Consider the following 25,723-nt stretch of genomic DNA (forward strand, 5'->3'; position numbering starts at 1 on the left):
TCCATGCTGTACATCTCTATGACTATGACTCTACCTTTTGGGGGATATGTGGGACCCGGACAGTGGCTATCAAAAGCGAATACTTGGAGGGGTTTCACAAATGGGGAAGTCAATTTTCCTTCAATATTGTACATTTGGCACCACTCGATCACCTTATACTCAGTTTTGTCCAGCGAAGGAAATAGTTACATTAATTTTAAACGGGGATAAACTGTGGGATGGAGATGGACTGGAGTGTAGCGTTGTGGGGACACTGTTGCCCTTTTAAAAATATTGAAAGGCGTGTCTCCGCCCAGGCTTTGCTGTTCCTCATGATTGGCTCTCGGCGAAGCGCCTATTGATTGGTCTGCAAGCTCCGGACTGGGTAACAAATATTTAGGAACAGGAGCTCTTTGGTCAGTCTCGGTATGTCAGAGGCTGGAGCTGACTGTGAGCGATGAAAGGGCAGTAGTGAAAGGGTTAGGGGGCGGTGTCACTCTGTCCTCCGAACTGACCAATATGACCGCGCCTGAAGCCCCGTCTCTCTGTGGATGTCACTTCTGATTGGAAACCTCCGCTTGATTAAATCTGGATCGTGTCTGTGCGCTTGAAGATGCTTCTGCTGACTCCCGTTGTACTGTGGCCTTGTCTGCTTTCCCTGCTGAGGACGGTGTGCTGTAATTACTCTGTAGACCTGTGCAGTTGGAAAGGAAGGTAGGAAGGGCAGCTTTATTATGTGTGTGTGAATGCCAGAGCAGGCGCGAGTTCAAATCCTTGACTTTATTGTCCTGTTTGGTGATCTCTGCTCCCATCAGGACAGGGACTGAGGATCCCTGATAGCAGCGCCCCCTGGCCACTTCTGGTCGAAGCTTACTTTCCAGAAAGTTTTTCAGAAACTTGCTTTTTGTTATCGGGAGAAATGATTAACAAGCCTTATATCTGTACAGATGCTAGGGGGACTTTGGAAGGTGTTATGTGGCAAGAAACGAGAGAATCCTTCCTTGAACCCACTTTGTTAAACCTGGTGGCATTCCAAAAAATAAGCGACCGGGTTTGCATTCTTCACTCAGCTTAATATAAATCTTTTGGAGATTTGTTTTCAGGGTAAAATTAACCGGATGAAATCTAGATTAGCATCCCACGTCGAGCAATACGAGTATGTTTGGGTTCCATCATTGTATTGTATTTTCCCCCAAAAATGTTTAATTCTCACAAATTGCACAGGAAAACATCACAAAAAAGATTAAATGATCACAGCTAGCATTTGTTATGAAGGATATTTGAACATCCATTTAGACAATTCTATGAAATTCCCACATGTGTATTTCTGACCGTGATTAAGGTTATTTTGAGTCCTATCTTGTACATTACTGGATTGCTGCAGCCAGGATAGGGTGCCTTGTAAACTGGAGGTCATTTTTGTTTTTAACTTTCAAGGCTTGCCACTTTCCCCTTATTGTTTGCAGGCTGGGAGGTTTGCTTTCATAATTGCGGCCTCGGATCCAGCATTTTATTAAAATGCGAGTCCTTTGTTATATTTGGCGCGCATTCCTATTGTTCCAGTAGTCTGCCCCTTAAAGTGCAGCGATGCGCTTGACACCAGCGGGACCCCAGGCAATCTGTCGCATCCCCTCTGAGCGTGGGACTGAGCCCTCACTTCATTCGCTGCAGAGCTCCTATTTGCTGAGAAAGTAGCCTTTTTCTTCTAATCATGCGGGTGGTGGGACACACACCCTTGCACTTTAACTGGGGTGAGAGAAGTTTAGATGCTGGTAAGGCACTTTCTGCGGAGTTCTGTTGCTGCTTATTCAGTTTCAGTGGTTTTAAGTGTGATCTGGTCATTTAGAGGATGCTCAGACATCATTTGACAGGCGGAAATCTGAAGCTGTTATCATGATCAGTGTTCATTATAAGGCCCTGAAATTCAGTCCACTTGGTCATACATGTCTCCTTCATGGGCAACAGTAGCTTCGGGCAATTTTTTAATGAGGAGAGAAAAAAAAACAAACTGCCTTTTCTGAACAATTCCAAACAGGTGGATCTGCTATCATTACTTCCTGCTTTCAGGACATGTTTGGGCATTTAAGTTTCTATAAGGTGGAACTTAGGATCAGACTCTCCTCTTAGATCAGGCAAGGTTCAGGGAAATTTAATGCACGTGCTCACCATGCTAAACCGGTTGGAAAGAGTGGTAGAGGTGAAAGTGAGAAAAGAGCAGTTTTTCTTAAGTTCATGGAATGTGAGTGTCATTTATTTCTGAGACATCATGGATCTGGAGTCACATGTAGACCAGATAAGAGTGGCAGATTTCTTCCCTAAAGAACATTAGGAAACTAATGGGTTTTTACAACAACCAACAGTGTGTGGTCCATGGTTGTCATTAAACCATTTCTGTACTGAATTGACATTTTAGTATCTGCCATGGGATTCCAGCTCATGTCCCTAAAATATTGTGGCCTGGGATTCTGAATTACTAATACTGTGCTACTACCCTATTGCCTGATCGATGGTGCAAATGGAGAGTGCGTGTGTATAAGTTGATGTCTGTCTGGTGTGATTTTATGTTTCCATTAATAAGGGGGAGCTGCTGGGGGTTCAGTGGTAAAGTCACTAGCTTAACCATTCAGACACAGAGGCTCTTGCTCTGAGACTACAGCTTCAAATCCCACCATGACAACCATCCTGAATTGCCTTTGAACTAAATGCCCCTGTTGAATTAGCACTGTCTGGAGTTGAAAACTGGCTCAGCTAATGATGACATCTACTATATGTCTTGGAAGCTGTCATCCTGACCCAGTCTGGCTTGTGTATGACTGCAGACCCACAGCAAAGCAGTTAACTTCTAACTGACTCTCCTCCCCCCCCCCCCCCCCCCGATTATGAGGGATGATTCATAAATGTTAGACTAAGATCCATATCCCATGAAAAAATAAAAATGCTATTCCTCTGCCTTTGCACCATGCCTGTACACACTGATTTTAACTGAAATAACCATCCAATGCCCTCTGAAATGCCTGAGTTGAACTTACGTCCACCACTCTTCCATTCTATAGTTGTGGTGTAAACCTGTTTTACTCACCTGTAAATCTGTGCCTTTTGGTTCTCGATCTGATTATGAGCAAGAAGAGTTTCTTTCAATTTTATCTGGCCTCTTCATGGTTTTACATTCTGAACTCTTAGCTGTCTTCTCCATGGAAAACTGTTCCAACCTCTCCTATCACGAGTCTCCTGAAACAGTTCTTGTACTTTCTGCATTTCTGGTACTTTCAGATCATTCCTGCAATTTCCAATGCATTCACTCTCTCCCCATAAGGTGGGTGCCACAACTATGCACAAAACTCCAGCTGACACCAGTACCTTGCACAAATTCACCATAACCTCCCTGCTCTTATACACTCTGCCCCTGTTCATAAAACCAGGGATAGTCAGTTGCTTCAACTGCATTCTCCAGTTGTCCAGTCACTTCCAATGATCTATGCTCCCCTTACAACCTGCTCAAATTGTTTTCAAATTGTGCCCCCTATTTTGTATTGACTGCATGTTCTTCAAACCAAAATATTTCTCGTGAGTGGAGCTCACAGGTTGATTCAAGCAGATGTTTTTGGGGTGAGGGTTAGGGGGACACAGTCTCCGTGTTCAAAGGGAGTCCATGTGCAGCGTATATATAATGATAAAAATCGCACCACACCAGTTTATAGTCCAACAGGTTCATTTTGAAGCACACTAGCTTTCGGAGCGCCGCTCCAAATAATATATATAATAATTTCTTGTGCTCCTTTTCCCCAGTGGCTTGTCCCAGGAGCCTGGGAGCGTGGAGCAGATCTTCCTGCACTGTGCCGAGGGGGACGTGGAGTGGCTGTACCCGGTGGGAGCGCTGCACCTCAGCCTGTCTCCCCGGCTGCCTCCCTGGCCAGCTAGCCCGGCCACCCCGGGGAGCAGGGGGGCCCGCGTGACGGCCTGCATCAAGCCAGCGGAGAGCTTCCGGGGGGCTCAGATCTACCTGGAGCGGGACGGCGAGCTGCAGCTGCTGGTGCGGGATCAACAGGAGGAGGAAGATGGGGCGATCGAGGCCAAAGTCCATTGTTTCAGCCGCTCGGCCGGTGAGAAGGTGGCGCTGTTCATCCAGTCCACCCTGCACCGAGACATCAGCCGCAGGATTGCTGCTTTTAAGTATGAACTCCGGGGAGACTGGGGCTCGGGAGTGCTGCTCCCTCAGCAGATTGAAAGTAAGGAGCCATCAATAAAGTAGATATCTCATACTGCTCCCCCTCCACCCCTGCTTACAGTTCGTGCTAATGCTGACTTATTAACTAGAGCCCGCGGACCACACCAAATTAGCAACCTCCTCCAACTGCTCAATCACAGGGAATGAGCAAATCCAATGTATCGGTCTCTGGAGGTGATCTCAAGACTTGTCAATATAATACAGGCATTGATGCAGACATCCTATTTGTTAGGAGGCGTTGGGGAGAATGGACATGATGCCTTCTAGATGGATCGGTTTCCTGAGTTGATCAGTGTGTGCAGAGTAAAGCCAAAAATATTGGATCAATCCCTGTAACTGGTGGTGGTGGTTCATGCCCTCTGAGTTGGCAGGTCATGTTGCTGCTGTACAATACATTGGGTTGGGCCACTTTTGGAATACTGTGTTCAATTTTGGTCTTCCTGTTATTGGATAAATGTTAAACTTGGAAGGGGTTCAGAAAAGATATACATGGATATTATTGGGATTGGAGGATTTGAGTTACAAAGAGAGGCTGAACAGGCTAGGGCTATTTTCCCTGGAGCATAGAATGCTGCTGGGTTGTGGAGGCTTATGAAAATGGAGAGTGAATAGCCCAGAGTAGGGCATAGGTATAAGGTGAGGGGGCAACCTGAGAGGCAAAGTTTCCTTGCAGAGGGTGGTGCATGTATGGAATGAATTTTGAGTTGGTGGGTGGAGGCTGTTGAAAAGGCATCTGAATAAATACATGAATCTAAAGGGTTTAGAGAGATGGGGGCCATATGTTGGTAAATGGTCTAGATCAGTTTAGGATATCTGGTTGGTGGATGAGTTGGACTGAACGGCCTGTTTCCTTGCTGTATGACTCTCTTATCCCAAGTGGTTACCCATAAGCTACATATAACCAATTGTCTCTCGAATTGAATGAGATGTCTCTAGTGTTTTCTAGACTGAGCTCCTTTTCAACCCTTGAAAGGAAGGTTGCTTATTAATTCACTTTCATTAATAGAATTGCTGGGCCCCTTAGTCTTTAACATAATGGAAAACAGAGACTTGTGTTCAGATAGCACCATACATGAATTCAGAAGGTGAATAAAACTCATTTTGAAATGCAGTCTCTGCTGTAATGGATCTATCAATGAGGATAAAGACCACAATCCAGGGATTCATTAAAACTGGGACTTTGCATCCAAACCTGAACTGGGAATTGAAGAACTGTACTGCACTGGTGCTGGTCAGAAGTACTAGAAAGACTGACAATTCCTCCAGTCATATCCCAGAGGAAATGATTGTCACACTGCTGATATTATTGGCTGTACTGGCTCCAGAGGAAATGCCAGTTTCGTGGTCCACACTGGCTATTTTTCCAGTTTGACTTCAGGGGCGAGCTGGAATTGTGTGGGTGTGTATGCGCTTGTGTGACTGTGTGCAAATCAGATTTTGAGATGCCTTGACAAATGTCCAGTCAAAACATTAGGTGTGAAGGTTTTGTTTTAAAAACTGCACAAACATTATGGAAAGTAGGAGGAGGATTAAAATACAGGCACGAAAGATGCTGCTTGCAATTCGCTGCAGAAAGAAAGATACACCCAATAAATAAGGAACACTCATTAGAGTAAGATGTAAAAATAAAAGACTAGATCAGAAATATACAACACTTGATGTGTTTGCATTTTTAACAAGAACGCTTCCAAAATCTGAGTACGAACAACTTGCTCAGCAAGAGCAGGAGTTCACTCTTGGGACTATGCTCCCATTATCACTCTGTCCTGTAGATGGAGCTGTCCCTGAGCAAATGTGACGTCCTTACGTTAGCCAACACTTGACAAATAATGAGTGGCTCTTTTGGCCTGCGGCACTTATCCACTGCTGCTCTTCACTCCACCAACACCCCCCCCACCACCACCACCACCACCACCAAACTCTTTTTACAATTGCCTCTGTAGAGCAGAAGGAAAGGACTTCTCAATATCCTCAATGTAACCTCTGAATATGTAGACTAGTTACTCTAAATGTACCAACTCTAAACTGATTGGATATATTCGGAGTCACAATAACTTGACCAAAGGCAAATTTACCATCCCAATCACCCTCTGCCCTATCCAGAAGTTGTTGCATTTAGTTTCAAAACTCAATGGTTCCACAGGGGAAAGTTTGCAATTTTAATGATACCTATCCTAATATTTGCTGAATGTATGACTATGTAAAGCAAATGAAGAAGGGCTTTTGCCTGAAATGTTGATTTTTTTTTTTCCCAGCATCTTGGATGCTGCCTGACCTGCTGTGCTTTTCCAGCACCACACTCTTGACTCTATTGTAAAGCAAACCACCTTTTAAAAAGGAAGGTGCTTGTGACATTCCATACAGCTACCTGCGCTAAGAGGAAACACCAGTTCGGACACCTCCCCAGACTTTGCCCCACCAGGTGGGATTAATCAGTGAAGTTAGTTTGATTTCACCTTTCACCTGGATTCTTTTTAAAGTTATCTGGAGTTCATTAAGGTTTTTTATGAACCTGATGACCTATTGGGTGAAATTTCCCAATGGCAGGTACCACACAAGTCAGTCAGTTTACCTCGACAAAAGGAACAACAAATGGGGGAAATAAAAGCATTCTTTCTTGGCAATAAAATACAAATAACTGGATGTCTCTTTCTGTAAGCCATTCTGGCAAAGTAAAATCCAGAAGGACAATACTTCAGATTGTCGTGACCTGACTTTCTGAGACCGACAAAGCCAAATTATTACGTGAAATTAACATTGATTGTGGTCAAAGATTATACCAGTACCAGCACATGTTTGGAAGATCACTTTGTAATTCTCAAAATTTGGAAATATCACCGTAAACAATGAGATATTGGAAAAGGAAGAGGCCATTCAGCCCATTGAGCCTGCTGTGCCATTCAATATGATCATGGCTGATTTGATCATCCTCAGTTCCATTTTCCAACCTTTGATCCAGATCCCTTGATTCCCTTTCTGATTAGAAATCTGCCTATCTCAGCTTAAGGATCTAATCTTGACAGGCCTCTGTGGTAAAGAATTCTGCAGATTCACTACCCTCTGAGAGAATCTCAGGCTTAAAAGTGCGATTCCTTTAATTTGAGAGAATGCCCTCTGGTCCTAGACTTTCCCACAAGGGGAGATATCCTTTCCACATCTATCCTGTCAAGTTCCCTAAGAACCTTGTATTTCAATAAGGCCACCTCCAATTTTTCTAAATTTCAATGAGTACAGACTCAACCTCTCCTCCTAAGACAATCCCTCTATATGTGGGGTGTCAGCTGAGTGAACCTTCCATGGACTGCCTCCAATTCCAGTACACCTTTTCTTGGCTAAGGGGCCCAAAACTGTTCACAGTATTTCCAGTGTGGTCTATCGAGTGCCTTGTATAGTTTTAGCAAGAGCACCCTATTTTTACCCTTTGAAATAAAAGCCAATGCTCCATTTGCCTTCCCTATTACCTGCTGACTTTGGTTCTAGTATTTTGTGATTTGTGGATAAGGGCTCTCACATCTGTTTATGCTGAAGCTTTCTGTAGTCAACAAGCTAAATTCTAATTATTGTTCTCAGTGAAAACAAAGACCACAGAGCAAATAACATTGTGAATTCAATAGAAATTCATTTGGTCACAATTCATTAAGTACAATAATTCTACAGTTTTGTTTTTGAATTATTTCAAGTCCTTCCAAAGTTTAAGGGTGTTCTGCTCATGACTTTCAATTCAAAACTGAAATTCTTTCATTACGTGCTGTCTGACAATTGTAGAAGGTTCCTGAGCGATGATAGACTGAGGGAATGATTCTAACTCTTTATGCGATTGTCAAGTTGTCGAAGTAGGAAGATAAACTTCAAATCCCAAATGGACAGTGACTTCTGGAACTAGTTGCCAAGCTGTGGTCATTAGGAACACTTCAGAAGTTAATCTACTTCCTCCTATTATAGAGGAGAATGGCAAATGTTTGTAGCTCTGTTGTCTGTTTTGAATGTGGCACTACAGAAAAATATTTATAGTTTTCAAGCGTAGAGGTTTTAATGCAGTTTTGGATGTAAAATTATTTTAGTGAGCTGGCTGAGCCATGAAATGCTAGTTTGTGCAGAGATTTTTGCACAGTCAGCAGTTCTTCCCAATTTCCACTTTGGTGCACAATTCAGAAGCGCAGTGAAAGCCTTCCACAATTCATTCACAGAAACGTGCTTAGTTGAGCCAGGTGTGTCTGGACCTCAATGGGTCATTTGAAAGCTTTAATCCCACTCCAGGTTTACTTCCCATGGATCATAGGCAAAGGGAGGAAAGTTCTGTCTGAGAATAAGTGCAGTATGAGGGTCAGGAATGCTCTTTGTAACCCCAATAGCACCCTTGTGGTGGAAACAACAAAAGCCCAGTGTGTAGGACCCAAGACAAAACTCTGCCTTTTATTCGGTTGCATGAAAGATTAAGGATTAGTATAGTTGTCATGGTGATTGTAAAGTATTTCATGTTTTTTTTTGGTGTGCAATTAGTATGCCTTTGGATTTTTTGGTCAGAGGTAGAATTAAAATTTAAGGAACATTTCTATTGGAAACTCTCCTCTAATAGTTTAATGTTCTCAGATATATTCATTCAGCATAACTGCAATTTCTGTTTGCCTTGGACCTTGAAGTAACACTATCAATTTGAGGTAAATGTAATTTCTGTGTGACAGATTGTATTTAAAATATATTGAATAAGATTTCCCTTTTTTAATGGCACAGCAAACAACAGTTGAAGTTTATAAACCAAATGGGATTTTTTTTCTCTGAGGTGCCCACAGCACATTTATTATACGTAATGTACCAAGGAAATCATTCTCCAATATTACTCAATCAATGCTTGATGTCTTGCTGAATCTACCTTGACAATTTTACACAAACAACTTTCCTTAACTAATGACTCTTATCATCCCCATGATCTCCCAGTTTATTGGAGAATTGAAATAAAAGTCAATAGTCAAAGAACCAGGAAAAACACAACTCATATTTTTAATTCCCCAAATGAATAATAATTGAAATTCAGAGAATCGGAATATCATTCTCCTTGATACACAAGCAGGGTGCTCTACTTGTACTGTGTATAAATGGTTGTTTTTAACCTTTTGTCAACCTCTGTTTCTGATATCCACACTGAAAGTAATGGTTATTAATTCTTTATAAAATAATTGGTGAATTCTATAGTGGGCGCACTGTACTGATCATTGACCTTTTCATTGTCTGTTCCCCCTTCAGCAACTAAGAATTTCTATTTCTTAAATGCTGCAGTAGTTGATTGAGAAGGCTTTGAGCTAGAACTAGTGTCAGTGTATAAAAATAGACTGTACTCCAGTGTGCACATGTGCTTGATTTGAGGCCATGTGCGTTCAGGGGCATCTTTTGTCCCATGTTTCCCCGAATTGCTTTAATCCTGCCATTGCACCATACCTGTCCATTCCGAACTAACTGCATTTGGGAGACATAAGAACAGGAGGAGGCCATTTAATTCCTATATGCTGTTATCCCATTCACAGTGATCATGGTTGATCACCAGCCTTTTTAAAATTCATTCATGGGATCAGGGTATCACTGGTTTGGTCAGCATTTATTGCCCATCCCTAATTGCCCAGAGGGTAACCATATTGCTTACCAAGAGTCAACCACATTGCTGTGGGTCAGGAGTCATATGTAGGCCAGACCAGGTAAGGACAGCAGTTTTTTCCCCTAAAGAACATTAGTGAACCAGATGGGCTTTTCCTAACAATGGTCATGATTAGACTCTTAATTCCATATTTTTATTGAATTCAAATTCCACCATCTGCAGCAGCAGGATTTGAACCTGGGTACCCAGAACATTTTTCCTGAGTCTCTGGATCAACAGTCCAGTGATAATACCACTAAGCCGCCACCTCCCCTATAGCTTGCATCTGCCTTTGCCCTATGGTTTTTAGCACAGTTGGTGAGCAAAATTTCAATTTTCCAATTAGCAGTTGGTCTGACATCTGTTGCTATTCGTAGCAAAGATCCCAAACTTCTACATTTGTGTTTCCCTGTCAAATGCCTGCGAGGTCTCTCTCTCCAGTTCCAGGAGATATGAGTTCCATGGTAGCTGTGGTCATTCTCATTGTTGTTCTCTTTCACAGGCATTCTCTCCACCATCTCCTGTTCTCATAAATTTTCCTTTCCACCCTCTTGGTTATCACTGAGCAGTCATGACAATTTTCAAACCTCAAAATGGGATCACAGTGAGGAAAACTTTGGGGGAAATCACCTTAGGATATGCCCTCGAATCCTAGATTCCTGAACCAGTAAAAATAATGTTTCCCTTCATATTTTGTTTACTTTGGTCAAGTGGCACTTTAACCGTCTATATTTCCGACATTCAGGCCTATTTTGTGTAATCTCTCCTCGTAGCTTAATTCTCAAATCTTGTATATGTCTAGTGAATCTATGCTGCACACCCCATGGCCAACCTATCCTTATAATGGTCTAACAAACACTACGATTGGCGGTGTTACCAGACTGATTGCTGAGGTGGCAGTGCTGATGTACAAAAACAGACTGAAATAGATGGGACTATATTCAGTGGAGTAGAGAAGAATGAGGAGGAATCCCATAGAAACCTGTAAAATTCTAATGAGGTAAACACAGGTTGGATATTCCTAATGACTGGGGAGGCTAGAACCAACGGTGACTATCTAAGGATATGGGGTAGGCCATTTAGGACTGAAATGAGAAGAGATTTCTTCACCCAGACAGTGGGGAGTCTATTCCTGAAAAAGGGCTCATGCCCGAAATGTCGATTCTCCTGCTCTTTGGATGCTGCCTGACCTGCTGCGCTTTTCCAGCAGCACATTTTCAGCAGTGGGAAGTCTATGGAATTCTCTACCATGGAAAGTGTTTGAGGACGAAACATTGAATGTTTTCAAGAAGGAATTAGATACAGTTCTTATGGTTAAAAAGATCAAAGGGTATGGGGAGAAAGTGCAAACAGGTTACTGAGTTGGATGATCAGTCATGATCATATTGAATGGTGGAGCAGGGCCGAATGGCCTACTCCTGCTCCTAGTTTCTGTTTTTGTTATGTTAGGCCACATCTGTTGTTCACTGTGCAATGGTGCAATCTCTCAGACACTGCAAAACTCCAGCTTGAAGCAGATTCCACTGATTTGTTCCAGCAGCTTTTCCAGTCAGTAAGAAGTCAGTCAGAGTGAGACAAGCTATCCAAGTAAATTTTTGTCTCGATTAAATGTATTGGGCTTTGGTCCATGGCAGTTTCTAAAATAAAAACAGTGTGCGACCACCACTTAGGAATTATCTCTCTATTGCCAAATATTAGCCCACACTGGCCACTGTGTTGCACTTCTGGCTTCAATGAGCTTCCAATCCTGACATGGAATTACTCCCAAAGGCTTGTGAAACAATCACAACCAGTAATAACTGGAAAATGGGTTCTGATGGGAAAAACGCTAGGTGCAATCTTTTCTCTTCCTGATCAAAAATGCCAGGCAATTTCTACAGCAGACGAACCTGAGACTGATAGGCCCCTTATACTTTTATTTCTGGTGTCTAGGGTTTAAACATGAGGATTTTGGAAGACTGCGCCAGTTTCAGACACTTTAGTATCATGAATAGATATCCATTTTAGCTCCAATCTCCAACGTTATGGTGACCCTGCACATCTGGGATGCACAATTTGGAAAAGGATCTTGCCTAAGTTATCCTTGTAAAGCATATCTTTCAGGCCTCATTTAAACCTCTGCACAGAGCTCTGGAATTAACTTGGCTGGTTACGTTGCAGATATAACTGGTCGTTAGCCACATGTGGATTTCGTTTTCTTTATCGTACATTGAAAAACTAACAGCATAAAACCTAATTAGACTAGAAGGCCTCTGAGTCTTCTAATCTCCCAAGAAGAAAATGCTTAATCTCTGAACATTTCTTGGCTGTAGATGTAATTAAATATTTAAATGAGCCACATTGCTCTGCTGTTTCATCTTGCAATTGATTTTCATGACAGTAGGAATGTAGTTCCATTTGCTACTATCCTGTGTTATATCAATCAATAGCATTTGACCAATACCATTTGACAAGTTTGCTCTGGTTCAGTAACCACCATTAAGGCAAGTGCAATCACCAGAAATACAACAATAAAATGATGACCTAGCTTTTCCTGAACTATAATTGTGGTTTGCCAGGTGCTCCCCTGTTCATTTTGAAGTTCAGCTCCTGCCAAACACTTTTGTTTAGTTAAGATGCTAAAGTAAAGCAGTAAATCAGTCACATACTTACACAGTAACCTTAATTTAGACTTCATTGCTTTCCTTTCTTAGGCTAAATCTGTGCCATCTTGCATTAGAAAAATTGGGACTGTCTTCCTTAGAGCAGAAAGTTGAAGGAGATTTGATCAAGGTGTCCAACACCATGAGGAACGTGACCAAATACTCTGGCCTGCTTTCATCTTCTTTGCTGCTGAAACTGAATCCATGTCTTTTCTTGGCGTACTGCTAAACTTAATTATTCTAACATATACCTGACCAGCTTCCCATGTTGTATCTTTCACTGACTCAATGCCATTCGACGCTGTGCTCTCTGTGATCTAATTTGTACCTTGCCCACCTGATAAAGAGTTTATGCCCGAAACATCGATTCTCCTGCTTCTCAGATGCTGCCTGAACTGCTGCGCTTTTCCAGCACCACACTTGGACTCTAATCTTCAGCATCTGCAAGTCCTCACTTTCACCATCTTACCCACCTGTCTTGGGCTGACTGATCTATGTTAGTTTGTAGTTGTGCAATTTTTTTTTCAAAGAAATTCTCAGCCTTAGTTTTCATATCCCTCAATGGCCTCAGCCCTCCCTCTGTCTAATCTCCTGTAGCTCTGCAATTCTCCCCTCCATCAATCCTGGCTGCTTGACAATTCCATTGTTGGTGGTTTTTCCCTCAGCTTTATAGGCCCTAAGATCTGAAATGACTTCCCTGCCTTGCTCACCCACTCATTTTATGAGTCATCTTTAATCCTATCTTTTTGACCAAGCATTTGGTCACCTTGGGCTGACATTTCCTTGTGTACCTTGGTGTTCATTCCTTTTCCTGTGAAGCATTCTGCAACATTTTGCTGTGTTGAAGACACTACATAAATGCAAATGGGTGCTTGGCTGGTTCAGGAAACAGGAATGCCACTCTGGTACAGTAGGTGTCCTCTCCTGATGTTTATGAATTCTTTTGAGCAAGAATGTTATTTGTAATGGTGCTTTAATGTTAATACAAGGGAAAGCTCTACAATAAGAATTATTTAATAGCAACACTGGCTTTGGCATAACAACAATCATAGTCATACAGCACGGAAACAGGTTCTTTGGTCCCACCAGTCCATGCCGAACATAATCCCAAACTAAACTAGCCCCATCTGCCTGCTCCTGGCCCATTGCCCTCCAAACCTTTTCTATTCATGTACTTATCCGAATGTGTTTTCAATGTTTTGATTGTGTCCACATCCACCACTTAATAAAAACTTTATAGAATCGTAGTGGATGAAAATAACATCAGGGTGAAATAGTTAGTTGCTACATGGTAGCTTTAAGTTGATGGACCAAATGGTTTCTTCTGTTCTGGAACAACTCTAAGTGTGACTGTGTATATATGTTTATAAATAGCCTGTACACAGATATGAATGTTAAGTTGTTGTGGTTCTGTTCGCCGAGCTGGAGGTTTTTGCTGCAAACGTTTCGTTCCCTGGCTAGGGAACATCATCAGTGCTATTGGAGCCTCCTGTGAAGCGCTGCTTTGATGTTTCTTCCGGTATTTATAGTGGTTTGTTCTTGCCGCTTCCGGGTGTCAGTTTCAGCTGTAGTAGTTTGTATGTGGGGTCCAGGTCGATGTGTCTGTTGATGGATGTTCTTGCCGCTTCTGGGTGTCAGTTTCAGCTGTAGTGGTTTGTATATGGGGTCCAGGTCCATGTGTCTGTTAATGGAGTTTGTGGAGTTCATCCACAAACCAGTCTTTAGCACATCCTGTAAGTGCCATGTTTTGTGTAATCCCACTGCATAGACAGCACAGAAAAGAGATGTTTATGTTGTTACTTTGCACTGAATTGAAACCAGCAGCAGAAATGAAAGAACGTTGTGGTAAGCCCTGCACCTTAAAACCATTTGACAAGAGATTTTTGTGTGCAACTAGTTTGTTGGTCGAGAAACATTTGATTTGGTTTCTGTTTTCCACATACCTGTGCTGAGGTGAATATTACTTAAATACAACATTCTGATGTAGGCAGGAGATTATCTGACTTGACTCGGTGTTACCCATCAGTTCACATTGTCAGGTCATGTCTGGTCAGTAAATGAAACAGAAGAGACCTGTCATCAAAGACAACATAAACTCTCTTCATTATCACACTTCAGCCCTTCTTTTTCTATCTATGTTGTGATAAAGCTGGATGACTGGCTTCATACACCATGAAGCCTATTGTCATCTGATTTGAACATAATCCTGTCCACTGTGAAACAGTGAATTATTAAACTTCATAAAATAAAATAACTGCCCCAAAACCACTGTATCTTCAATGCATGAACTCAATTAATTTTAACTAATTGTCATTTGTCACAATTGAAAGCCAACACAGGCAACAGTAATTGTTACCAGGCCAATTCTGCTATTTTTACTCTTAGGTTTCAGCAATGATATGTTAAGTTTTTTTTGAGCATGTCTGAGGGCTGTAGTAGAATGAATAACAGGAATCTGAGTGTCGGAGGGGAGAGCAGGAGAGTGGAATTGAGGGCAGGGATTGAGATCATGGTTCCTAGTAATACTCCTGACCCAGAACCCCAATCCTCAACCTGAGTACAGTAGGTGTCTTTGATCCCTGGTTGAAAGACCCCCTTGACCTGGGCCTTGGTGCAGGCTGCAAATTAGCCATTATCTTAATGAATGCCAGCGCAGGCTCAAGGGGAGGAGTTGATTGGCCTGCTCCAGCTCTGAGTTTGCATGCTCATTTCTGAAGCTGTTTAGCATTGTTGAGCTGTTATTTAACCTTTCCAGTGATGGAAGCCTTGACAATTATTGACACACATGTAGGATCACGGTACTAATGGCCCAAAGATTGCCAGGAACCCAAAGAAAAATGGTTCCAGCATTATAGACAATATTTTGTTGTCTTGTTAATTAATACAGGCTAAAACAAATTGGCCACTGATGGTTAACACTTAGGGACAAATTTAATCATCTGATGATCAATAGGTTGAAATCAGATGGACCCTTAGGATATCCACACAGACCAGGGACTCCAACGTAGTGCTTAATATTTTCACAGCATATGTGTTCAATATCGTAAGGGCCTTTTTTATTTTAAAAAAAAGGCTTTGGCAAATCTTTCTATCTGCATATAAAAATGGAACTCTGGCACTTACATTTTATTACAATCCTGGTTTATATTTGTGGGTAAGCAAAATTTAAGGAAGCATTTATTTCATTTTGGCAATTTCCCTATATTCATGTCTCTTGCCAATGAAAGTGGACATTACCCTTGTGAAAGAAACACACGCATCAGTAATTGGCAGTTGTCAGAAACATAGGTTCCCAAACCACTCTGTCGATTTGAACTGGTGCCAATCTCCTCCAAGTAGGATAGAAGTAAATTGATTCCAGTTATGGTGGCACTCTCTCCTTTGGAGAACTGATATTTGTGAAATGGAATGAGAGCGGATTCCAGTGACAGCACGAAAGGAGTAGATATTGGTAATGTCAGTAGACTAGGAGAAAGTGAGGAATGCAAATGCTGGAGATCAGAGTCGAAAAGTGTGGCACTGGAAAAGCACGGCAGGTCAGGCAGGATCCAAGGAGTAGGAGAGTCAATGCTTTGGGCATAAGCCCTTCATCAGTAAACTAGTAATACAGAGGCTCAGACTGAATTCTGTGGTTAAAAACGATGACTGCAGATGCTGGAAACCATAGGCTAGATTAGAGTGGTGCTGGAAAAACACAGCAGTTCAGGCAGCATCTGAGGAGCAGCAAAATCGATGTTTTGGGCAAAAGCTCTTCATCAGGAATACAGGCAGTGAGCCTGAAGGGTGGAGGGATAAATGAGAGGAGAGTGGGGGTGGGGAGAAAGTAGCATAGAGTACAATAGGTGAGTGGGGGAGGGGATGAAGGTGATAAGTCAGGGAGGAGGGTGGAGTGGATTAATGGAAAAGAAGGTAGGCAGGACAAGTCATGGGGACAGTGCTGAACTGGAAGTTTGGAACTAGGGTGAGGTGGGGGAAGGGGAAATGAGGAAACTATTGAAGTCCACATTGGTGCCCTGGGGTTGAAGTGTTCTGAAGCAGAAGATGAGGCGTTCTTCCTCCAGGCGTCTGGTGGTGAGGGAGCGGCAGTGAAGGAGGGCCAGGACCTGCATGTCCTCGGCAGAGTGGGAGGGGGAGTTGAAATGTTGGGCCACAGGGCGGCGTGGTTGATTGGTGCGGGTGCCCCAGAGAGGCTCCCTAAAGCGCTGTGCTTTGGGGTGTCCAGTCTCCCCAATGTAGAGGAGACCGCATCAGGATCAATGGATACAATAAATGATATTGGTGGATGTGCATGTAAAACTTTGATGGATGTGGAAGGCTCCTTTAGGGCCTTGGATGAAGGTGAGGGAGGAGGTGTGGGCGCAGGTTTTGCAATTCCTGCAGTGGCAGGGGAAGGTGCCAGGATGGGAGGGTGGGTTGTAGGGGGCATGGACCTGACCAGATAGTCACAGAGGGAACAGTCTTTGCGGAAGGCGGAAAGGGGTGGGGAGGGAAATATATCCCTGGTGGTCCGTTTGGAGGTGGCGGAAATGTCAGCGGATTATTTGGTTTATACGAAGGTTGGTAGGGTGGAAGGTGAGCACCAGGGGCGTTCTGTCCTTGTTACGGTTGGAGGGGTGGGGTCTGAGGGCAGAGGTGTGGGATGTGGACGAGATGTGTTGGAGGGCATCTTTAACCATGTGGGAAGGGAAATTGCGGTCTCTAAAGAAGGAGGCCATCTGGTGTGTTCTGTGGTGGAACTGGTCCTCCTGGGAGCAGATACGGTGGAGGTGGAGGAATTGGGAATACGGGATGGCATTTTTGCAGGGGTAGGGTGGGAATCCAGGTAGCTATGGGAGTCGGTGGGTTTGTAAAAAAATGTCAGTGTCAAGTCGGTCATTAATGGAGATGGAGAGGTCCAGGAAGGGGAGGGAGGTGTCAGAGATGGTCCAGGTAAATTTAATGTCAGGATGGAATGTGTTGGTGAAGTTGATGAATTGCTCAACCTTCTCTCGGGCGCACGAGGTGGCACTAATGCAGTCATCAGTGTAGTGGAGGAAGAGATGTGGAGTGGTGCTGGTGTAATTACGGAAGATGGACTGTTCTACATAGCCAACAAAGAGACAGGCATAGCTGGGGCCCATATGGGTGCCCATGGCTATCCCTTTGGCCTGGAGGAAGTGGGAGGATTCGAAGGAGAAATAGTTAGGGGTGAGGACCAGTTCAGCCAAACGAATGAGAGTGTCGGTGGAAGGGTACTGTTGGGGAACGTCAGGAGAGGAAGAAGCGGAGGTTGGAGGCCCTGGTCATGGCAGATGGAGGGGTAGAGGGCCAAGAGTTCAAATCCAACCATAATATCTGGTGAAATTTAAATTCGAATGAATAATTAATCTAATGATGAGGATGAAACTGTTATCAGTTGTTAGGAAACCCATCTGGTTCATCTATACCCTTTAGTGAAGGAAATCCTCTGGCTGACATGTGACTCCTGACCCACAACAATGGTTGACTCTTAACTGCCCTCTGAAATGGCTCAGCAAGCCAATCAGGTTAAGGGCAATTAGGAATTGGTGGCAGTTGGCCCCCTAAAGAAGAAAAGCCTTCAAGAAATTGTAGTTACGTTCAAATGATGAAGCTTTAACATTATGTTCTTGCAATTGATTTTCCCTCATTTTCTCAAAAGTAGTTTGCATTCAAAACTTCTGCTTTCTGGATCATGGATCTCAGTAGGTATCTCCACCCTTTTGTGTATGGGTCATTCTGCTATAACACACAGTTGTGTTCTTCTGTAAGCTCGTGCTATAGAAAATTGCACTGTGGAAAACCGCAATTGGAAGTCATGCTGTAGAAGGTCGCTAATAGAAAATCACCATACCCGTTCAGTCGAAAGTTTGCGTTCTCCGAACAACGTCCACAGTTCATCAATCGCATTATAGCGAATTTGCGCTGATGAAACGCGCATTTTAACAGAACGACCTGAATAACTCCATTTTGCTAGAGTGGTGGGGCCATGGTTAACCTTTTGTGCCTGGTACATTTATCTTTATGTATGTATATATTCCCACGTCAAATTCCTCTTGTTTAAAAAAAAATCCCCAACAGCTGAGCTGCATTAATACTGGAAATGTTACAAATTCTTGTTCAATGTAAAAAGGAGAAGAATAATTTCTGAGGACATTGCCAATTACTGAAAATGTTAAACTGCAGAAGGACTACGGTGCAGCCTGTGTTCACACAATAATCAAGCTGCAACGACTTGCCTTGTTTCTGAAGGATCTGATGTACAGATTTATAGATGCCACTCTCTTTGAGGAGTGCAAACCCAGTTTGGAGATAAACATTTAACTTGCCACAATTTGTTATCACAAGAATAGACTTCTTACCAGTCAATATGGTACAGTCTGAGTTTCAAATGCTAGAACAAGTCAAATGAAGCCAACGTTTGCTTTTACTTAAACCCACCATACAGTCCATGGTGGTTTCAACACATTTGGGAGATGACTAAAGCCAGATAACATTTGGAAGTGTTGATGCATTTTTTTTTACTCAGAGCTTACTTTGGAAATATGTGATTGCCAAATTCAGTTCACAAAACTCTTAAGGTTAACAAATTGTTCATTGTATTTTCTTTGTAGTGTTAGTTAAGGGCTTAATGTTCAGTGAGGAAAGGGCACCTCCTGTGGATCTTTGTAAAGACAGTGCTGCATTGGGTTTGTGAAGCTGAGGTGTACATTTGGAAATAAATGGCATCGACGCACAGGACAAAAGGGTTAAACTCTGAACCACCTGCATATTGTGTTACTTGGCGGAGTTGAGTTTCAGTGCAGCTGGAAACCATCCTCAATATATGACCCATGTCACATGCAGAGTATGTGGAACACTGCAAAAATTAACAACACATGGAGTGTGTAGATTGGTGAGGAGATAAGGGACTTTGCAAATTATTGAGATACTGCACGAATGTTTCTTTTCACTAACTTGTCTGGCCAGAAGTACCAGACACTCCCTGGAGGTGATAGTGATCCATATACTGGGCAAGGTTTGCTGATTTGAATTTATGGAGTCAAAAATAAAGGTTGGAGAACATTCAAACACTCAGCTTGATCTCTTTATACCTCATTGTTGCTTAAAGACTGAAAGAAATTAAATGACTTGATTTGGTTTATTATTGTTACATGTACTGAGATACTGTAAGAGGTATTGTTTTGAGTGCTATCCAGGCAAATGATACCTTACATCAAGGTAATAGAACAGAATACACAATATAGTGTCACAGCTACAGAGGAGATGTAGAGAAAAATCAGATCTAATATATGCATATGATATATTGATATGTAATGCACCAGAAATACTATCCTAAATATGCAAAGCTTTTCAGAAAACAGTTGATGCTTAGTTGCAGCGTGTATGTGTAAGTGGAATTCCATGACCACATTTGTAATGATAGGAAGAAGGCTGCAGAATGGTTGGTGAGAAGTGTAAAGTTGAACATGTTGGCACAGAGTCAGTTGCAATTAAAACGGAGGCAATGTGACACACTAGTGGAGTGAAGCTAGCTCTTCTGAAATACTAACAATCAAAGCACAAATATTGCCTTTGGTATAGTGCAGAGGTCATGCACGAACACTAAATACAAATGCTTAGCAGCACAATCCTGCAGAACTTGAGACTTATGGGCTTTGATATGAAATATGTCTGATTTTAAAAATATCTTGTAAGACAGAACTGCAATCCAGCTTCAGATACCTTTCTGCTCTTGGGCAGGTGTAATGAATGAATGTGTTGCTGAAATGGCTTTCCTGAAAAGTTAGCTCTATTCCAAATAGCAGTAATGATAGTAAAGTAACAGAGGAAAAGGTCTGTAAGGCAGATAGCATACAGTGTTTACAGTGACGTTATGATTAATGCTGCAGCATCTTCAGTTGTTCTTCACTGGCTTTTTACATCCAGGCATAGGTGCTGAGCTTGCATTGGAGCTTAAGTCCCCATGGGCATGATTGACAGTGTAATTATCAGCGTAATGGGATTGGGGTCATTCTCGGCCAAGGCATTACCGGAATATAAAGCAAACCTCTCCTAAGGGCTGAGTTAACACTTGGTTTATTGACACACCACTCTAACTGGGGAATGTAAAGTTTTTAATTTAATAAAATATTCACTCTGACGGGAATTGCTTAGGACTCTAGTGTGTTCTCCTCTTGCTAATACAGCACTGTGAACTTCTGTTAAATGAATAAGAATTACAATGTCTTGAGTTGCTTCTGCAAAAGTATTCTTTAAGTTTTGTAATGACAACAGTTTGGCCACCTCCCAATTCTTGCCGTTCTGCTAATCTGTTAATTGCACACTAACCCACTTGTTTAACCAATGCAGGTGTTACACTCAAACCCATTTAAGCAGCCCAAATGTAACCTATTATAAATGTATCATGCTTTGGTCCATGCCTTTAAAGTGTAAGAGTGAGATTTGTACTCTCACACAAGACCTATTCACTTACACAATTAAGATTGGATCCTAGACCAAAGATTTGTGAATACAAATATTGGGCAGCCGGCTATTTAATAACTTATCCAATAATCAAATGAAAGATATTTAGTACAGTAATGGGATAACTTTTGAGCATCAGAATTCAAATAGGGCATTGGATCACATTTGTTAAGGGCTCTTGTGGTGGTGTTTTTGAGCTAGGAGACCTGGGTTCAAGTCCCATGTCAGTCCCAGCACTGCTGTCACAGTGCCAGGGACCTGGGTTCGATTCCCCCCTCAGGTGACTGCCTATGTGGAGGTTGCACATTCTCCCCATGTCTACATGGATTTCCACTGGGTGCTCTAGTTTCCTCCCACAGTCCAAAATGTGTAGGTTAAGTGGATTGGCCATTTGAAATTGTCCTGTAGTATTCAGGGATGTGCAGGTTTGGTGGGTTAGCCATGGGAAAGAATATGAGAAAGGCAGCAAAAAATCAAATCAATAAGAGGTACATGCTTTCGGTTCAGTCTTTTTTTAATCTGTCATCAATTCTGGTATAAATACTTTTATAGTGGTTGTAACATTTAAAGAACATGTCCGGTTCGTATTTCTTCACATAGTTTATATTTTAATACCCATTGCAATATTTTCTTAAAGAAAAATATTTAAACATGCAAACTTGTGGCAAGATCATCGAAAGCTAGTTCAGAAATCAATTACATTTTAATGAGGGTGAAAGCACTCCCCAAACTTAAACATTTAAACATTTATTACATTCAATCGTAACTGGAAATTTGAACCCCTCCGGTGAACGTTGTCATTTAGAATTCGTTGTATCGACACTCCCGCTAAGAAAGTTGCCTTCTTAACTTCTTCATGTAAAAGCTAGAGATTTAATTCAACTTTTCTCTTTGATTTTGAGGTCAGAATTATGAATAGTTTAAATCTGATTTAATAAGGAATTCTAGTCCGAACCAAGGCATCTATAACTTTTGCAAGGTTACTTGATACCTTATCAGAGTTTGTAAGGTGAATACCTGCAGCTTGACACCTTTTAATGTTCATGTGCTGGAATTTGGGAAAGAATAACACTGTAAAGACATACCCAGACTGAAGGTTAAGTGACCCCTGAAGGTTCAGACCAATTCATTCAGCTCTATACAGCCTGACTAAAGCCATCCATCAAACAGCAGGTTGAAAAGAGTTGAGTTGAGGTCATAAACTCCAGCTGGAGGTGTCTGCCTCCTGAAACTGTTTACACTTCCCTCCATGTTTGTGAGGCTGTTAAGCTGCAGAGAGCAGAATCTTTGTTTAATTCTAAAGTGAAAGAGTGACAGAGTAATTTTGTTTAGCGGCTGGAATTTCTCTCTGCATTACATTTGTTAAGTGTTAACAAAGATACCAAAGATGATTTGAAGGAAGCCCTTAAATTGTGCGACACTCATTTAAGTTTGCTTCTCACCTCGCTTTTTAATTTGCATTTGTTTAGTTTAGGTTTGGACAGAACCGTGTTACTGCATTCACACCACAATGTAATAACTTTCCATTTCCTTACAGTAGAATCACTAACTGTTTTATTTAATCATCTCCAACTCTACCACAGGAATGAGAAAGATATTCTGAACAGTAGTAAATTGGTACCAAATGTCCCACAGTGTAAAAGTGTTTATATCAGATTTCTGACAGAAAAACATGTAACCTTTTTTTCTGCTCTATGCTAGGAAGGGCTGTAATATTGAACTTTTTAATTTCTTTCTTTATTTTTCTACTTTGTACGAGATATCTTTATACCTAAGATGGCACCAGAATTGGTGACCTTGCACACTTTCCACTGTACTCCTGTATTCCTGTACTTGAGTGCACATGACAGCAAAATCTAATTCTAATTCTTAAAAAAAAAAGACAAATCAACTGAACCAAAAGAGCATACTTCTCATTGACTTAATTCTTTTTTGGCTTTCTCCTCATGTGAGTTATCTTTTGAAGCATAACTGCACCCAGTTTTGTTACCCATCTGGTTCTGGACTGGACAATCCAGTTTTAATTGGAATTGTCTAAATCCAAGTTGACTTTCAAAAACTCTCATTTTAAAAAAAAATCTACTTCCTCTTCATGAACCTGATTTTCTTTTCCCAGTACCTCCTCATGCTGAAGCACCAATCATTAGCATTTTCTATACCGTTTCATCAGAAGAAAATTTAAGTTTTTGTTGTTTTAGTATCTCCAACTATGCAGCAATCCCTCAGTGATGTGGTGACCCTGATTAGTGTGATTTCATTGTCAGTAGTCCAGCCTCTGAGTATGAAGGTTGATGCCACTATCTATCTTTATCTTTCGTCTCTTTCCTGCTGTTATGAGATAGAAACTACTCTCACTGGCTGGGTCACACAGCAACAGTACCTATGTTGTATTTTTGTTCATTCATCGTCACCACAATCAGACCACCGTTAGAACTGGTGGGGTAGAGATGGAGTGCACATGTTTGTTTGAACTGAAAGGCTCGCTGGCCTTTTTCAGAGGGCAGTTAGGAATCAAACACACTATCACGGGTCACCTGTAGGCCTGACCAGGCGAGGACAACAGATTTCCTTCCTGAAAGAATGTTAGTGCACCAGCTGCATTTTGATATTTTATGGTCACCCATCACTGAGACTAACTTACAATTCCATATTTATGAACTGAATCTAAATTTTCCCAACTGTTATGGTGGGATTAGAACCAGTGCCCCACAAACATTAGACTTTAGCACTGGATTAGCAATCCAGAGGTATTACCTTAAAGCCACCACCTTTTTTGGTCATATATTGTTCCCCTGACACAGCTGTCAGTTTGATTTGATATTTCAATTACTCTATTTAAGCTTTTTTTTCAATCATTCTTGGGATGGTGGCATTACTGCCCCAGGCTTGTATATATTACTATCACTAATTGCCCAGAGGGCAGTTAAGAGTCAACTCTACTGCACTGGGTCTGGAGTTACATATAGGCCGGGCCAAGTAAAGATGGCAGTTTCCTTCCCTAAAAGAATCAGATGGGTTTTTCCTGAGAATTGACAATGGTTTCATGATCAGCATTAGACTGTCAATTCCAGATATTTCTGTTATTCTGCCACCAATCCTGTCCAATGATGTGCAGGTTAGGAGGATTGGCCATGCTAAATTGCCCATGGTGTCCAGAGATACACAGTCTAGGTGGATTAGCAATGGGTGATGTAAGTTTAATGGTTGTAGGCATGGGTGGAGTGCTCTTTGGAGGGTCAGTGTGGACCTAATGGAGTGAATGGCCTGATTCCACACTGCAGGGATTCTATGATTCTACCATGGCATGATTCAAACCTAAGTCTCTGAATTAATAGTCTAACGACAATAATAATTGTCTTCCTTTTTTTTAAGTCCATCACCTTCAAACCAGGTGGGATTTGAATCCAGGTCTTTTGGTCTCCAGGCAGGGTCAATATCTCTGTGTACCACAATAGCTCTCCTCAGGAAGGGTACACCTGCGAGAAAGGAGGTGCCGCGAGAGTGAGTACTGTGATAAACAGGCAGTTTTAGGAAGATGGATTGGTTGGAATGGGTTTTTTGTTCTTTGGTGTTTAGGAGACTAGTTGAAAAAATGACACTGTTTTGGAAATTTGGTAGGATTGATGCTGAGAGCATGTTTCCCTGAATGGGGAGTCAGGAAATAAGAGCGACAGTCTTGGGATCAGGGATCTCCTATTTGGGACTGAGATGAGGAGAAATATTTTGTCTCATAGGGAATTAACAATTCCCTAACCCACAGAGCTAGAAGTGCTCTGCCAGTTAGTTTTCCAGTCAGTTTATTCCAGCATTTGATTGCTTGGTCTTTGAACATTCGAGGATAGGAAAATTCTAGAAAGAGAGGCGATACATTGAAACTCTCTCAATTCTGACAGGGTGTGATAAGGTGATTCTAGTTGGACTGTTTCTCTTGGCTGGTGTCTCGTGAATGAGGGAACAGAATCATCCATCACCTCCAAAGGACGATGGAAGCTCTGTCATCGAAGGTTCAAGACACAAATACATTGATTTATGGAAATTAGTCACCTAAAGGGACAGGGAGGTGGTGGCGCAAAATGGAGTGAAGGAGCTAATCAGCCAGATGGAGAATATTGAGGCAATGGGCTGAATAACCTACTCCTGTTCCTACTGTCTTCATTGATGTAAAAGGGCAGCCATGACATTGTGGCAGGTTCAAATGCCCCTATGACCTAACAGCTGCTCTTCCAGCATGTAATTTCTGGGTGAGAGAAATTCATTCTTATGTTTCTGATCTTGTCAAAATCAGTACCCCTTGTTATTAATGTACGAAACAGTGGAAATAATCCGGCTTACAGGCAGTCCTTGGCCCCTGTAACTGTGCAACTTAAATTCTAAATTAAATTAAGGTGAATATGACTTTACTAAAATCCGAATTTGATGTGGGTAGAGTCTGGAAAATGGATGTATTAAATGGCTGTGGTTACACCTTAGGGACATTGTGTCATTTTACAGAAAGTCTGTCCTGGGAGTGCGGATTGTGGAGAACATCATGTCTACAACTTATACTGTTGCTAATGGAGCAAACCTTTCCATTAGCACATATATAAGCGCACACATAAATTTACCAAAGATCTTTAGACAGCACCTCCCAAACCCACGACCACTTCCATCGAGACTAACACGCAGCAGATACATGGAAACACCACCTGCAAGTTCCTCTGCAAGCCGCTCGCCATCCTGACTGGGAAATAGATTACTGTTCCTTCAGTGGCGTGGAAATATATCACCATTCCTTCACTGTTGCTGGGT

The 25,723-nt window shown here is 42.0% G+C and overlaps 1 protein-coding gene across 1 annotated transcript in view; it reads left to right on the top strand.

Moving 5' to 3' along the window:
- The first annotated feature begins 357 nt into the window (after positions 1-357).
- The window catches only part of metrn (meteorin, glial cell differentiation regulator), a 49,705-nt gene continuing 24,339 nt past the window's right edge, over positions 358-25,723 (top strand). Inside the window, exons 1-2 of the mRNA XM_060840913.1 lie at positions 358-693; positions 3,766-4,205. Coding sequence (XP_060696896.1) covers positions 593-693; positions 3,766-4,205 — 541 coding nt within the window. The 5' untranslated portion in view covers positions 358-592. The remainder of the gene's footprint in view (positions 694-3,765; positions 4,206-25,723) is intronic.

This window comes from Hemiscyllium ocellatum, chromosome 20, assembly GCF_020745735.1.
Source record: "Hemiscyllium ocellatum isolate sHemOce1 chromosome 20, sHemOce1.pat.X.cur, whole genome shotgun sequence".
Lineage (NCBI taxonomy): Eukaryota > Metazoa > Chordata > Chondrichthyes > Orectolobiformes > Hemiscylliidae > Hemiscyllium > Hemiscyllium ocellatum.